Source organism: Myotis davidii, unplaced genomic scaffold (genome assembly GCF_000327345.1).
Source record: "Myotis davidii unplaced genomic scaffold, ASM32734v1 scaffold330, whole genome shotgun sequence".
NCBI classification, from domain to species: Eukaryota; Metazoa; Chordata; class Mammalia; order Chiroptera; family Vespertilionidae; genus Myotis; species Myotis davidii.
This window is the reverse complement of record NW_006283770.1, coordinates 8,586,151-8,599,367: the sequence shown is the minus strand read 5'-3', so window position 1 is coordinate 8,599,367 and position 13,217 is coordinate 8,586,151. Positions and strand designations below refer to the sequence as shown.

General features: G+C 37.7%; 1 protein-coding gene across 1 annotated transcript in view; it reads left to right on the top strand.

Moving 5' to 3' along the window:
* Nucleotides 1-729: 729 nt before the first annotated feature.
* ZDHHC13 (zinc finger, DHHC-type containing 13) overlaps nucleotides 730-13,217 on the top strand; it is a 40,480-nt gene continuing 27,992 nt past the window's right edge. The window contains exons 1-5 of the mRNA XM_006753982.2: nucleotides 730-798; nucleotides 7,937-8,082; nucleotides 9,252-9,374; nucleotides 10,656-10,733; nucleotides 11,957-12,101. Coding sequence (XP_006754045.1) covers nucleotides 769-798; nucleotides 7,937-8,082; nucleotides 9,252-9,374; nucleotides 10,656-10,733; nucleotides 11,957-12,101 — 522 coding nt within the window. The 5' untranslated portion in view covers nucleotides 730-768. The remainder of the gene's footprint in view (nucleotides 799-7,936; nucleotides 8,083-9,251; nucleotides 9,375-10,655; nucleotides 10,734-11,956; nucleotides 12,102-13,217) is intronic.

The window sequence follows — 13,217 nt, the reverse complement described above, 5'->3', positions numbered from 1 at the left end:
GCGGCTGCGGGGAGGCGAGGGCGTGGGTTGAGGAAGCTCCCCGCGGGGCCTGGAAACCCCGAGAACGATGCTGGCGTTTCTCCGAGGAGACCGGGAGGAGGAGGCCTGGACAGAGGATTGAGCGCCTTCGCCAAGCCTCCAGCCTCCTCGCTCGGGTACTCCCCCGGTGCCTGGCCCGGCCGCTGTGGGGCCTGGGAGGGGAAGGTGGCTGTTCCTGGGAGAGGTGTCAGGTGACACACCTGAGTTGGACCCGCCGTTCTTGACCTTGGGCCTGAGTCAGTGCGGTTCTGTTGATTTCCCTTCTGGCTGAGGCGCCGGGGCACCCGCCTTCGCACCACCCAGCCCTGCTGCAGCTCTTGTTCCCACACCCCTGCTTACTCCTTGGAAGAGGCCAGGCTGCCCGTTTAGGCTGGAGAAAGGGGGCTGGAGGGGAGGTGCGGGGATAGCTGCCTGCAGAACCCAAAGGACTCTCTAATGTGGAGGTACTACCAGCAGCCAGATGTAGTTCCAGAGAACAGAACGGGCCGCTGGGGGGCGTTACAGGAGGTACATGTTCGCTCCAAGAGAACAAGATTTTTTGTCCTTTCTTGAAAAAAATGGCCCTTTCCCCATGCATATTGTAGCTGGTCACAATATGTTGAACAAATGAAGCGTACCCAGATTCAGCCAATTTTTAGTGAGTATTGAGGATGTGCCAAGTGCCTTTAAATGCATTATTTTATTCCAGAATGGACGCATCCTTGAGAAGATGGCAATCTCTAGATACAGATGAGAACACTGACGCTGTCTCCAGTTGGAGTGACTTAGGCAGTGGATTTTCTGTTGCCAGCAGGGTTCAAGCAGTGTTGGATGATTGGATTACTTGGCCTCTCAAAGAAGTCCAATGTAGAGAGCGTTTCTCATGCTCCCCCTGCCCCTTCCTTCTTCCAACAGTCTGATGTAGCTTTACGTGAGGAATAAGACGTGGGGAGTTGTCAAGGCGTTCTTAGTAGGTGTTCTTGGATTTTGACAGGCAAAAATTAAAAAGGTTCGCACGCAGACTGGATTTTCCAAAAGAGTGTAGAATTTTCACATGGGAGCTATGTCTCACCCCCCCCCCCCCACCCGAGTTTCAAGGAAAAGGAGAGGGGAGTAAAAAAACTCAATTATAATTTATATGTCTATATTCTAGTCAAATCTGGGTCTGGGTCAAACTGACCGAGGCAAGGAGAAATATCTTTGTTGTGCCACTCTGAGTCAATGTATGGTTCTAACAAGGACTTCCTGTCTTTGATGTTTCTCTGGAGATTCTTTATGGGGGAGGAAGTCTCGGTGGCTGGCATGCCTGTCTGGTGAACATGAGGATACGGGGAATCAACGGAACCTTGCACAGTCCACTCCAAGGACATGATGAGGCATTTCTGAGGATACAGAGTCAAAGAGGGGAGAGGCATCTTTCCATTTTTCTTAGGGTGTAATTCATGTTACTGCTAGAGTCTCTTTCCACTGAGTTTGTAATTAATTATAAGCCTTGACTAATGATGGATCCCCATGATAGAAAAATTCAGGGTTGCAATGAATGGAGAGCTAGTCCATCAGATTAATGTAGGCCTCCTTGACCATCTCCTGCCCCTCCCCCCCCCCCCCCCCACCCGAGTTTCAAGGAAAAGGTGAGAGGAGTAACCATCATATCTTAATTACTGCCACTCATTTACAAAAGCCTTTAAAGGGCTAAAAGTCCACTCCCTCTTGCTGAAGGGAAGGCAGCCCTGCCCCAGTTCCGTGAGAGATGGAAGGAGAGAGTGATTCAGAGGTTGAAATTAATGGGGCAAGGTAGAGATATCATTGTTGTTAATAATAATTGCTACTAAGTGTTTCCATAGTTGTGTAATGATCTTACCTACATATGGTACTTTACAGTTTGCAAAATATTCCCCCATTCTTAACCTTCACTGTGACGTGTGAGGTGGGGAGGGATCATGATTCTAGTTTTAGAGATTAGGCCTGAGGCTTAAAATATGGACGTCATCTGTGAAAAGTCTAATAGCCGCTAAGTAACAGAGCCAAAACTTCATTTGTTCTACTGGGAGTTAGGTACTGTTACAGGTGCAGAGATAAATCAGAGCAATACAGACAAAAACACTCCTGCTCTGGTTGAATTTGGTTCTGGTTCCACCTTGAGAACTGATTTTTTGGGGGGGGCAGAATTTGCCAATACAATTTGCATACCTTGTTTTATTGCGCGTTGCTTCGTTGTGCTTCGCAGATATTGCTTTTTTACAAATTGAAGGTAAGGCCTTTCACCAGCAAAAAGATTACGACCCGTTGAAGGCTCAGATGGTGGTTAGCATTTGTTAGCAAGAAGGAGTTTTTTAAATGAAGGCATGCACATTGTTTTTGTAGACGTAATGCACACTTACTAGACTACACTATAGTGTGAACATAACTTTTATAGGCACTGGGAAACCAAAAATTGTGTGTGACTCGCTATATTGAGATACTCCTTTATTGTAGGGGTCTGGAATTGAACCCCCAGTATCTCCAAGCTAGGCTTGTACCATCTGGCTCCCAGTTTCCTCTCAGACCTCATTTTTTATTACTTTCTTGCTTGCTCAATTAACCCCGGCCGTACTGGCCTCAAGGCCTTGGTACTTACTATTTGCTCTATCTGGAATACGCTTTCCTCATACCCGCATGGCTTATTTCCACACCTCATTAAGGTCCTGACACAAATGTCACCTCCGTGTGGCAAGCCCTCCCCAGTATCACCACTACCAGCAACATTCCCTCGTCCCCTTCCTTGCTTTTATCTCTTCTCAGCATTTAATACCATTTAACATACTTACTTGTCTTGTTTGTTGTCTCATTCCCTCCACTGAATTAAGGGCTTTGAGGACAGAGATGTTTATCTGTTGTGTTCACTGCTGTGTGCCTAGCACTAGTGGGTATTCTGTAAATAATTGTCCAATGAATGAACTTGGAAACTGAACTCTTGGTACTTCTGTTAATGTCTTGAGAAATTTTAAAGGATATCAGTCAGATCTCTCTTCTGTTTTATTTGATAATCTTGCAGAACAGTGACCCTCATCAGAGTTTGGATACGGTTTTGTAGATTTTGGGTTTCTCTGAAATTAATGCCTATTGTAACTTTAAATGTATTTATTTACTATTTAGTAAAATGATTTGATTCGTGATATCACATGGAAATATCATATGATCCCTTATATCTTAAAGATGTTCCTGTGACCTATTGCTGTGTAATAAGTCACCCTAAACCATAGTGGTGTAAAACACCTATTGCCACGCTCATGGACTCTGTGTCAGGAATTTGGACGTGGCATAGCAGGAACGGTTTGTTTCTGCTGCACCGTATCTGGGGCCTCTGCTAGAAAGACTCGGGAACTGGGATGACTCAGCACCTAGGGCTGGTGTTGTCTTCACTCACATGTCTGGCAGTTGATGCTGACTTTCAGCAGGGTCACCTACGTGTGGCTGGGCCTCTGCACAGCATGGTGGCTGGGTTCCAAGAGTGAGCATCTCAGGAGACAGGAGGAAGCTGCCAGTTTCTAAGGCCTGGGAATCACTTCTGCAGAATTTAGTAGTGGAGCGTCACTGAGCTTCCTCTGTGAGGAAGGACAGGGACTCTCTCCTCTTGATGGAGAAGTATCAAAGAAGTTGGGGGCTTTGCTATAAAAATCACCACAGATGTGATTTTCATAATATCTTGTTATCCCCATGGAGGAGAGTAGTCAGCTAGCTACGTGTCTGTGTCTTGGTATCCCACCCCTCCTTTTTGTAATTCTTGTCTGTTGTGTTCACTGCCATAACCTGTGTCTAGAACAGTATCTGGCAGATAGTAGGCATTCAGTTAATATCTGATGAATGAATGGATTGTAGTAGGAATTGTGTCTTACTCGATTACCTAGTTACCTAGTAACTTAGTACTGTGATTGGTAGGTAGTAGGTGTTCTTTACATTTTCCTGAATGAGTGATTAAGGAAAACTCAGGAATTTGCTGGCTTCCTGAGAATTTGCTTCATCTGTTCTGTTACCTTAATATTGTAGGTAGCCATGTAGCAGTTAAGCTTCCACTGCAAAAGGATGTTGAAGTCTTTACCAGTGCACATGTCATTAATGACTCTTGTAACAGTTCCTCTTACCATACAACATGGAGTTGGAAGGAACTTTATAGCTATATGACCTGCTCCTTCCATTTTACAAATGTAGAAGCTGAAGCCAAAAATGGGGTAATTAGCCACCATCATACAAGCCAACATGAAATCTGAGACTTTGACCTTGTTCTCAAGGAGTTTACATTTCAATGTGGTAAAAATGAAACAACTAGAGAATACCATAAAAAAAATTTTTGATAACTAGAGAGTAATCTCTAAGAAGGATTTCGTATCATGACATAAATTGCTTTAATCTTTGTGATGGGAATATATGGTTGTTTTCCTTAAACATCTTTATGGGACTGTCTCTCCCCCAAAGCGGGTCATCTCCTTTCTCACCTGTAGCTCTTGTGGAAAATTTTGGGAAGGAGCAAATCTAGAGCAAAGGAGATAACTTAGAGCTGTCGTCTCTAAACTTTTTTGATCATGCACTCCTATCAGTAAAACAATTTTGAACTTGTACCCCTAGAATAAAACACTATTATAATGTGAAAAGTAGGATCCAAAATTTTCATTTTTGTAAAATATCACTAATTTTGAGCTGAATGGAGTGATGAATGGAGCCTGCACTTCAAGCTGGCTGGGAGCTCAGGGATCCAGCTGCACAGTACAGATCATCCAGGCGTTGACTGCAATTTATCATCACTTGTTGGCAATGGATAACTCTAACCCCTATGCACTGATAGGTATGATTCTCTGGTATATGGTTGTCTGGGACTTAAACAGTTCAGCATCCCTCTATTTGATGTACATGGGGGCTTGGGACAGGGGTCAGTCACCAAATTCATATTGTCATGGAGCATGTTATTGTAAGATTTGACAATATATTTCTAAACTATATTCATTCATTAATAGGTCAACATATACACATGGTAAAGTTTTAAATTAAAGATAGTAGCCGAAACCGGTTTGGCTCAGTGGATAGAGCGTCGGCCTGCGGACTGAAAGGTCCCAGGTTCGATTCCGGTCAAGGGCGTGTACCTGGGTTGTGGGCACATCCCCAGTGGGAGATGTGCAGGAGGCAGCTGATTGATGTTTCTCTCCCATCGATGTTTCTAACTATCTCTCTCCCTTTCTCTCTGTAAAAAATCAATAAAATATATTTAAAAAAAATTAAAGATAGTAAATATAAATTTGCTTCAAATCACCCTTTTTGGTAATTTTGAGTATTTTTGGAGGGAAGCTGGAATTTTGTTTAGATTGTCTTTGTTTTTACTTTGTGTGACTAGTGAAGATTACCTGCTCTGAAGAGAAGTGTCAGCTCTGCCGTACTCTTGTTTGTGTGTACTTTTGCTGTTATTATCTTAATTCTTGGCCGCTTTATAGTTTAACTCACTTGCTAATTTTGGGAGGGCAACTTAGTGCTCAAATCAGTAAAGCTTAAAGAGGCCAAATTTATAAAATTTTGCATATTTCTCTTAAAAATAAAGATCAAAGGCATTGTAATAGAATAGAAGCTTTAACATTTTTCCCATTATCTAATGGGTCAGTGCATATACAGCCTTGTGTACACTTGCCTCACTTCGAAGACCATTGACTGAAAGCAGGCTTTGAGTTTATATAATCATTTTTAGGTTTTACTCTGATCTGGATTTAGGGTCTCCTCCCCACTCCACCCCCCCCAAAAAATGCTGACATGAACAGAAGGCACCTCCTGTTCTCTAGTCTTTATCACCCATTTTTGCCATTTAATCACATATTGCCTTCCATATGTCTCTGATTTACCTGCACTATTAGACTTAAATTCCTGGAGGATAAATACCATGTCTTCATAGGGTGGGGGCCATGTACATCATAAGTATACAATAATTAATTGTTGAATAAGTAAATAAATGCTCTTAATTGCCCATGTTCTTTACATTGACATGTGTAATCCTCCCTAAGTTCCTACATGAAAAATGAAGCTGATGTCCTTAATGCCTTAAGACATTATTAGAGGAAACAAATTTGTATCTTTAGAATGAGTCAATCTTCTGTGATGAAAAATCTGTATATAAACAAAGGGTTAATCTTCATAACATACAAATGGAAAAAGATACACAGTCTACTAGAAAAACAGTAGACTGTGAAAAGGCAGTCCACCAAAGAGAAATTATGAGAGCTAGTCAACATAACAAACTACCAAAACTCCGATTAGCTATGAGGGGCACACAAATGAAAAACAAGGTGTCATATTTTAGCCATCAGATTGGCAAGAATGTACTGGATGTTAATTATAGGATTACTTGTAGAAGTGAAGACTGAAATCAACCTACAGAACTAACAATAGGGAAGTGGTTGAATAAATGATGCTAGATCTATACAATTGAATAATATTCAACTATTACTGACCAGCATAGCTATACATAGTACATGGTTAAGTGAGACAAGCAAGTTGATGAATGCGATCCCATTGTTTTTAAAAAATAAATATTAAGAAGAAAATGATAAAAGCATATATGTATATATACTGTATAATGTTAGATATGTTAGAGTATACAGTAGGTCCTCTGGTTATGTCGGAGATCCGTTCCTACGGTGCGACGTAAGGTGATTTTCTCTGTAAGTCGGAACCCACCTACATAAGCACCTACATCACTCACATGGAGCACGTATACAGCAGTAATGAAGTGAAACAGTAAAAAAAAATTAAAAGAAAGATAACAATTCCTGACCTTTATTTGTGGTAAATAATAAAAAACATAAAGCACATATGTACATACGTTGAAATGATGGAACTTTTCTTTTTTTATAAATAAATGGGAGATGGTGACGTAACCACGAAACAACATATATAACCCAAGGACTGCCTGTATACACAATGACAAAGGATACCCCAAATTAAATAATAGTATCTCTGGTAATGTAAGATTGGATTATTTGCAAATCACATGTCTAACAGAGGACTTTTGTCTAGAATATATAATATAAAGAACTCTCAAAACTTTAAGAAAACAAATAGCTCAGTTAAAAAATGCCAATTTTCTTAACTTTTGTCTGAAAAAGTGTATATTTCATCCCTGTTTTTGCAGAATATTTTTGCTGGTGTTTCCAGGCTTACAGTATTTTCCTTCAGCTCTTCAAAACTATTGTGCTTTTTTTTTTTTTTTTTGTCTTCTGGCTTGCACTTACTGATGAGAAGTCTGAATTCATTCTTATCTTTGCTTTTGAACATAATGTGTCTTTTTCCTTAGGTTGCGCTTATGATTATGTCTTTATTTAGTGATTTGATTATGATATACCTTGATATGAGAATTTGAGGTTTATTCTGCTTGTTTTTTTTTTTGTTTGTTTGTTTTTTGGGTTATTTTTGAGCTTCTAGGAGCTGTGGGCTTATAATTTTTCACTAAATTTGGCAGATTTTTGGCTATTGTTTAGTCAAATATTTAAAAATATATCCCCCTCTTCTTGTGGGACTCAAGCTATACATGTTCAAGAACTTGATTCATTAGGGATCTCTTTAGTGTGTATCTGCCACAACTCCCAAAACAGGCATGGGCGACCTTCCTATTTGTAATGTCAATAGCCATGACCTTCCACCTACTATAAGTATTAAGATCTATTTGTGTGCCTTTGCTTTGTCTTATGACAAAACATACATATAATTTGGAATTTTCTATTATTAAGCATCTAATCCTTGTGAAGAGAATTAAGATGAAAATCTTCCCTTGTATTCAACTCTAAGACTCAAAACATTTTAAATTTAATAACATAGATATTGGTGACAGTAGCAAGTTCTTCATTATGTAATTGGATGTGACATTAATTCTCTTCCTGTGCTTTGTCAAATTACTCCTACTCTCCAGTGCAGGAATCACAGCCATGGCCCCCACCCTCCAGGATTTGGTCGACATGGAGTCTGTGCACATGAAAACAAAGAACTTGCCAAGGCAAGAGAAGCTCTTCCTCTTATAGAGGACTCTAGTAACTGTGACATTGTAAAAGCTACTCAGTAAGTCTTCCCAGCTCTTTGTTTTACCTTTATGTTCTGTTCAAGTGTAATAATGTATGTGCAGTTCATGGCATCCAGTGTATACCCAGCTCACTTCCTACTCCATTGCTAGTATGTTTGTTATAGCAGCATCAGACCACTTAACGCAGTGCACCTTAGCTGTTTATTACCAGTCTGTCCCATTAGATTGTGAGCAGCTTCTTAGCAAAAGCATGTTTTTTTTCATCTTTGTAGCCCCATGCTTTTGCACAGTTCCTGCCTTGTATTAGGTGCCCAGTAAATGCTCTTATTGTCTTCTGGCTTGAATGAATGAATCATTTTAAGTGACACTAAAACTAGACCAGTGATGGCAAACCTATGACACCGTGTCAGAGGTGACATGCGAACTCATTTTTTTGGTTGACTTTTCTTTGTTAAATGGCATTTAAATATATAAAATAAATATCACACATATAAGTCTTTGTTTTACTATGGTTGCAAATATCAAAAAATTTCTATATGTGACACGGCACCAGAGTTAAGTTAGGGTTTTTCAAAATGCTGACACACCGAGCGCAAAAGGTTCGCCATCACTGAACTAGACTCTGAGTTTGAAACACAAATCTGAGCCCTTTAAAATGTACTACAACCAAAATATATAGGTGGGATGGAAAAATACCAGCTCACACCTTTATGGATATTTTAAACATTTATTTATTGAGTACTTCCTGTGTACCTATTGTGTGCTAGAAGAAAGTCAGTAAAGTAGAATTAGGCTTCCTGACCACTTGAAACATGTTTTGCTTGCACCAAAAATGAAATTATGTTTTGAAAGGAGATCCTTAAGATCTCTAGATATGGGTATTAAATCATTTCCAGCATGCTTGGTTTGATTCAAGTATTGAGATTATAGTCAGGAATCAGCACCATACATTCCTGGCATATAGTGGAGAATCTAATGAAATTTATTGAAGGAGGGCAAATGTGAATGTTAAAGTTTATTTAAGAAAATCAAGTTCAACTCCAAATGGATGTTGTTTGGCTTTACAATATGGCCTCTTGATATGTATCTTTGTTAATGTATTTCTGTGTTGACTGAAAGATCAGATTAAACCTGGTAAAAGAAAGAAATTTTGATATTTGAAATTATTTTAATGGTATCAATTATGTCCTTTTTTTTCTTATTTGAGATACGGGATTTTTGAACGATGTAAAGAATTGGTAGAAGCAGGATATGATGTCAGGCAACCAGACAAAGAAAATGTGTCGCTTCTTCATTGGGCTGCTATTAACAACAGACTGGATCTTGTAAAGTAAGATGGGATATATATGTATTAATTGTGTATTTATAATTCTAGACCTCTCCTTCGTTTGTGTTTTCTTCAAGTGCAACTTTTAATGTTGACGCATCCATAGTCCTTTATTGTAAATGAATACCTGAAACTGTGCCACACATATCAGTTATCTGAGCGTTGAAAAGGACCGTGGAGATCATCCAGTCCAGGGTTGTCATTGGCTCAAAAAGGAAAACTGAAGACAAAGCCACAGGGCCCATTATAAAGATAAAGTTCAGGCAATGTAATTGAACATTGTTTTTAAAAGAAAAAGTGTAAGATAAACTTTCTCCGGATAGAACAGAAAGTTTCAGGTAGTATAGAAGAAACATTGAAATATTTTACATTGCTTAATAATGCCAGGGGGAATGGATGAATAGGGGAATAATTTAACCTTTTTTAAAAGCTAAATGTGCAATACATTTTTAAGGAGGCATGTATTGGATTGTAGAAAATACTTTCTCTTCATAAAGCAATACTGCCTAACCATTATTTTTTATTTTATACCTTAGCATGTAAAATATATGTATGCATGTGAATTACATGTAATTTGTATTATATATTAAATTTTGGAGGTTTAAGAAAATAAAATTATACTAAAGTTTAAAATAAATACACATACAGATATACCCCTCTCCTGTGAAAATAAACTGATGCGTTGTTTGATAATGATATGCGAAGCTCAACTTTGAAATAATGAGACTAATTCCTATAAACCACAGAAGAAAATGTCTCTTTGCCTTACATATTCACTTATTCAATGTATCATATCTGTGTCTCCGAATAGAAAGCAAAACATTCAAAATGTCTAACTTTTCTAAAAGGATTTTGAATTATTTTTTACTATTTTTAAAATTCATTCCCAGATAGTAATTCTAATCTTAAGCTGTTTAAAGTGATATAATTTCACTTTTTCTTTCAATTTAAGTAGCATATCTGTGTGATCCTGAACCTTTTACATATAAACCTTTCAGAGTGTCGTGGTAATTAGAATATGCAGAATAGTTATCACATGCTCAGTATGTAAGTTATAATGAATGCTCATGACACCAGGAGTAATTACTTATATGCTATGAATATTTCACTAGGATTCTGTTTGATGCTGTTGTGTGAATCTTTCAGACTTCTGTTGATCTGTGAGGTTTTAGGGAGGGTTCTTATTATAATTTCTGTTTTCCAATACATTTATTACTAAGAATAAAGTTTTCTTAATATGAATTTTAAGTTTTAAATCTGTTTATCTATGTCTGTTTTTAACAGGTTTTATATTTCAAAAGGTGCTGTGGTAGATCAGTTGGGTGGAGATTTAAATTCAACTCCTCTTCACTGGGCCATCAGGTAAAGGTTTTTTTGTACACTGACATTGTTATTCAAAGTCAAGTGACTTAAGTTTATTTTCTGAACGTTAATGATCAGCATTTTCCACTAGAATTTTCTGGGATTCTCTTCTGTGCTATCCAGTATGGTAGCCACTAGCCATATGTGAAATATGAAATGGGGCTAATGTAACTAAGGAATTGAATTTTAAATTTAATTTAAAATTTATTTTATTTAATTTTAACTAATATGAAATCAAATAGCCTCATGTAGCTATTAGCCATCATATTGGAAACTGCAGTTAGAGACCATTTGAAGGGCTTTCTTTCCTCCCCCCTTCATTAAACAAACAAGCAAACAAACAAACAAACAAACAAATAAATGTAGCTTTAAGGAGTTTCCAAAGACAGATGTTTTTTGTGTTTAACTTGGGCCTCCAATGTGATACTCAAACTCAAATGTGTGTCTTATACTTTCTTTTATGTAATCAAAATACATACATTTTGTACTTGATCACATGGTTAAAAGTGGTAGTTTAGTGAACTATAAATCAATTTTTTTTTCTCTGGTAAATATTAGCCATCTGAAGCTGAAGTTAATAGGCCTGTCTAAATACCTAACAATTTCTTAATTTTTCATCTTAACTCCATTCTGTATGGTTGATGGGGTTTACATGAACCTGAAACTAAAGTGAATAATTGTTCATTTAAGGCAAAGTATTGAATCTTTTCTCCATAGCCAATAGATTTGAAGAATCTAGGGTGAACTCATCCACATGTAAGCTTCATGTGGAAAATGATCCATATTCAGGTGTAAAAATATCTAGTTCCTAAGAATAATATTACAGTATACCAGCAGTCTGAATGTTATATTGCAGGGTATCTGGCTGATGATTATTTTAAAGTAGCAACAGTGAAGTCTAACTGGTTTTAAAGTTTACATTTTTAGCATTAGTCATGTAATATTATTTATACATGGTAGCAACATAAGGTTTAAGGTAGATTGGGAGGTCATTAAGGTTATTACCTGCCCTCAAGAAGGACTGTCCAGATAGGTCTAAGTGTGGAACACCTAAGTAGAGGACATTTAGAAAATCTCCAGAGTTTTAAAAACCTTATTGTTAGGAAATACTTTTTATATCTAACTAAAATCTCTCATGTCTCAGGGATATCAATTTCTCCCTGAATTTTTTATTTTTATTTTTTGCTACAGAATACAGTGTACTTTTTATTCTTTATTTACAGACAAGGACATTTACCCATGGTCATATTATTACTGCAGTATGGTGCAGATCCCACCCTCATCGATGGAGAAGGATTCAGCAGCATCCACCTGGCAGTATTATTTCAACACATGCCCATTATAGCCTATCTCATCTCAAAGGGACAGGTATATCTTGAAACATATCTTATACTATAGCTATTATAAATTTGAAGAGATTGAGAAGATGATTAGTAGTCTGTTCATTTTTAAAGTATAAGTGAAAAATATCCAGATATTCAAATATTAGCCTCAGTAGGTCTAGCTGTTGAATATTCTTTTCTAGCTTCATTGGAGCAAAAAGGACAGGTCATTTAGCTCAGTAACATATAATAGATGTTTTTAAGTTTGTAAGCCAGTAATAGTTTTCCTTATGATTCTTGCAGAGATTTTCAAAAACATGACTTCAAAGCCTATATTTTTCTTCTGGCTGAATGTAGAAATGGTAATCAGATCACTGAATTAACCCATCATCGCTTTCATTGTTTGAGTCTAAATGGGAGACCAATTTGAATGTGTGCTTCTTATTGTTCTCTAAAGTAATTCCATGAAAAATGACTTGCCTTAAGAGGCATCCATTTATGGCACAGGTTAAATTATAGGTTATTGGCAGTGGGAGTGTCACTGTCAGCTATACTTGTCTGGGATATGCTTTCTCTTAGCAAAGTAGTTTATGTATTAGCAGACTCGCCTATAACAGGCGTGGACACATGTTTGCACAAATGCTGTGGAATGACTATGCTCTCTGTAAATGAGCACTTTCTCTCAGACTTAGCCAGTTGAAGTAGAATAATTATAACCTCCTTGGGCTCACTTTGGAAATATGTTTGAGGAGGAATCCTTCCTGCTTCTCTTTGGGTTCCTTCCCATGTTGTACTCCTCCAAGGTCCATAAGGATCTTCAATAATTGAAACTCTTTCTTTGGCTTGGTTGGAACCATTATTGTATACCTCGAACCTGGGCCCATTTTATTAAAAGGAGGTATGATTTCCTTTTTCTTTTTTTATATTCTAGAAAAATAGAAAAGAATTTTTCATGTGTTACCTTTAAAAACATAATATGATAAATAAAAGAAAATACAACCAGAAGATAGTTGTTCACTATTACTGTTACGTGTTTAAGTAGAGACTGAATGACTTTGTGTAAAAGATGATAGTACCAGTGAATGTACTATCAGTTAAGGTCTAAAACTAGATGACTTCTAGGGTCTTTGCTTCTAAAGTCTCTTATATTTGATGGTGTTTT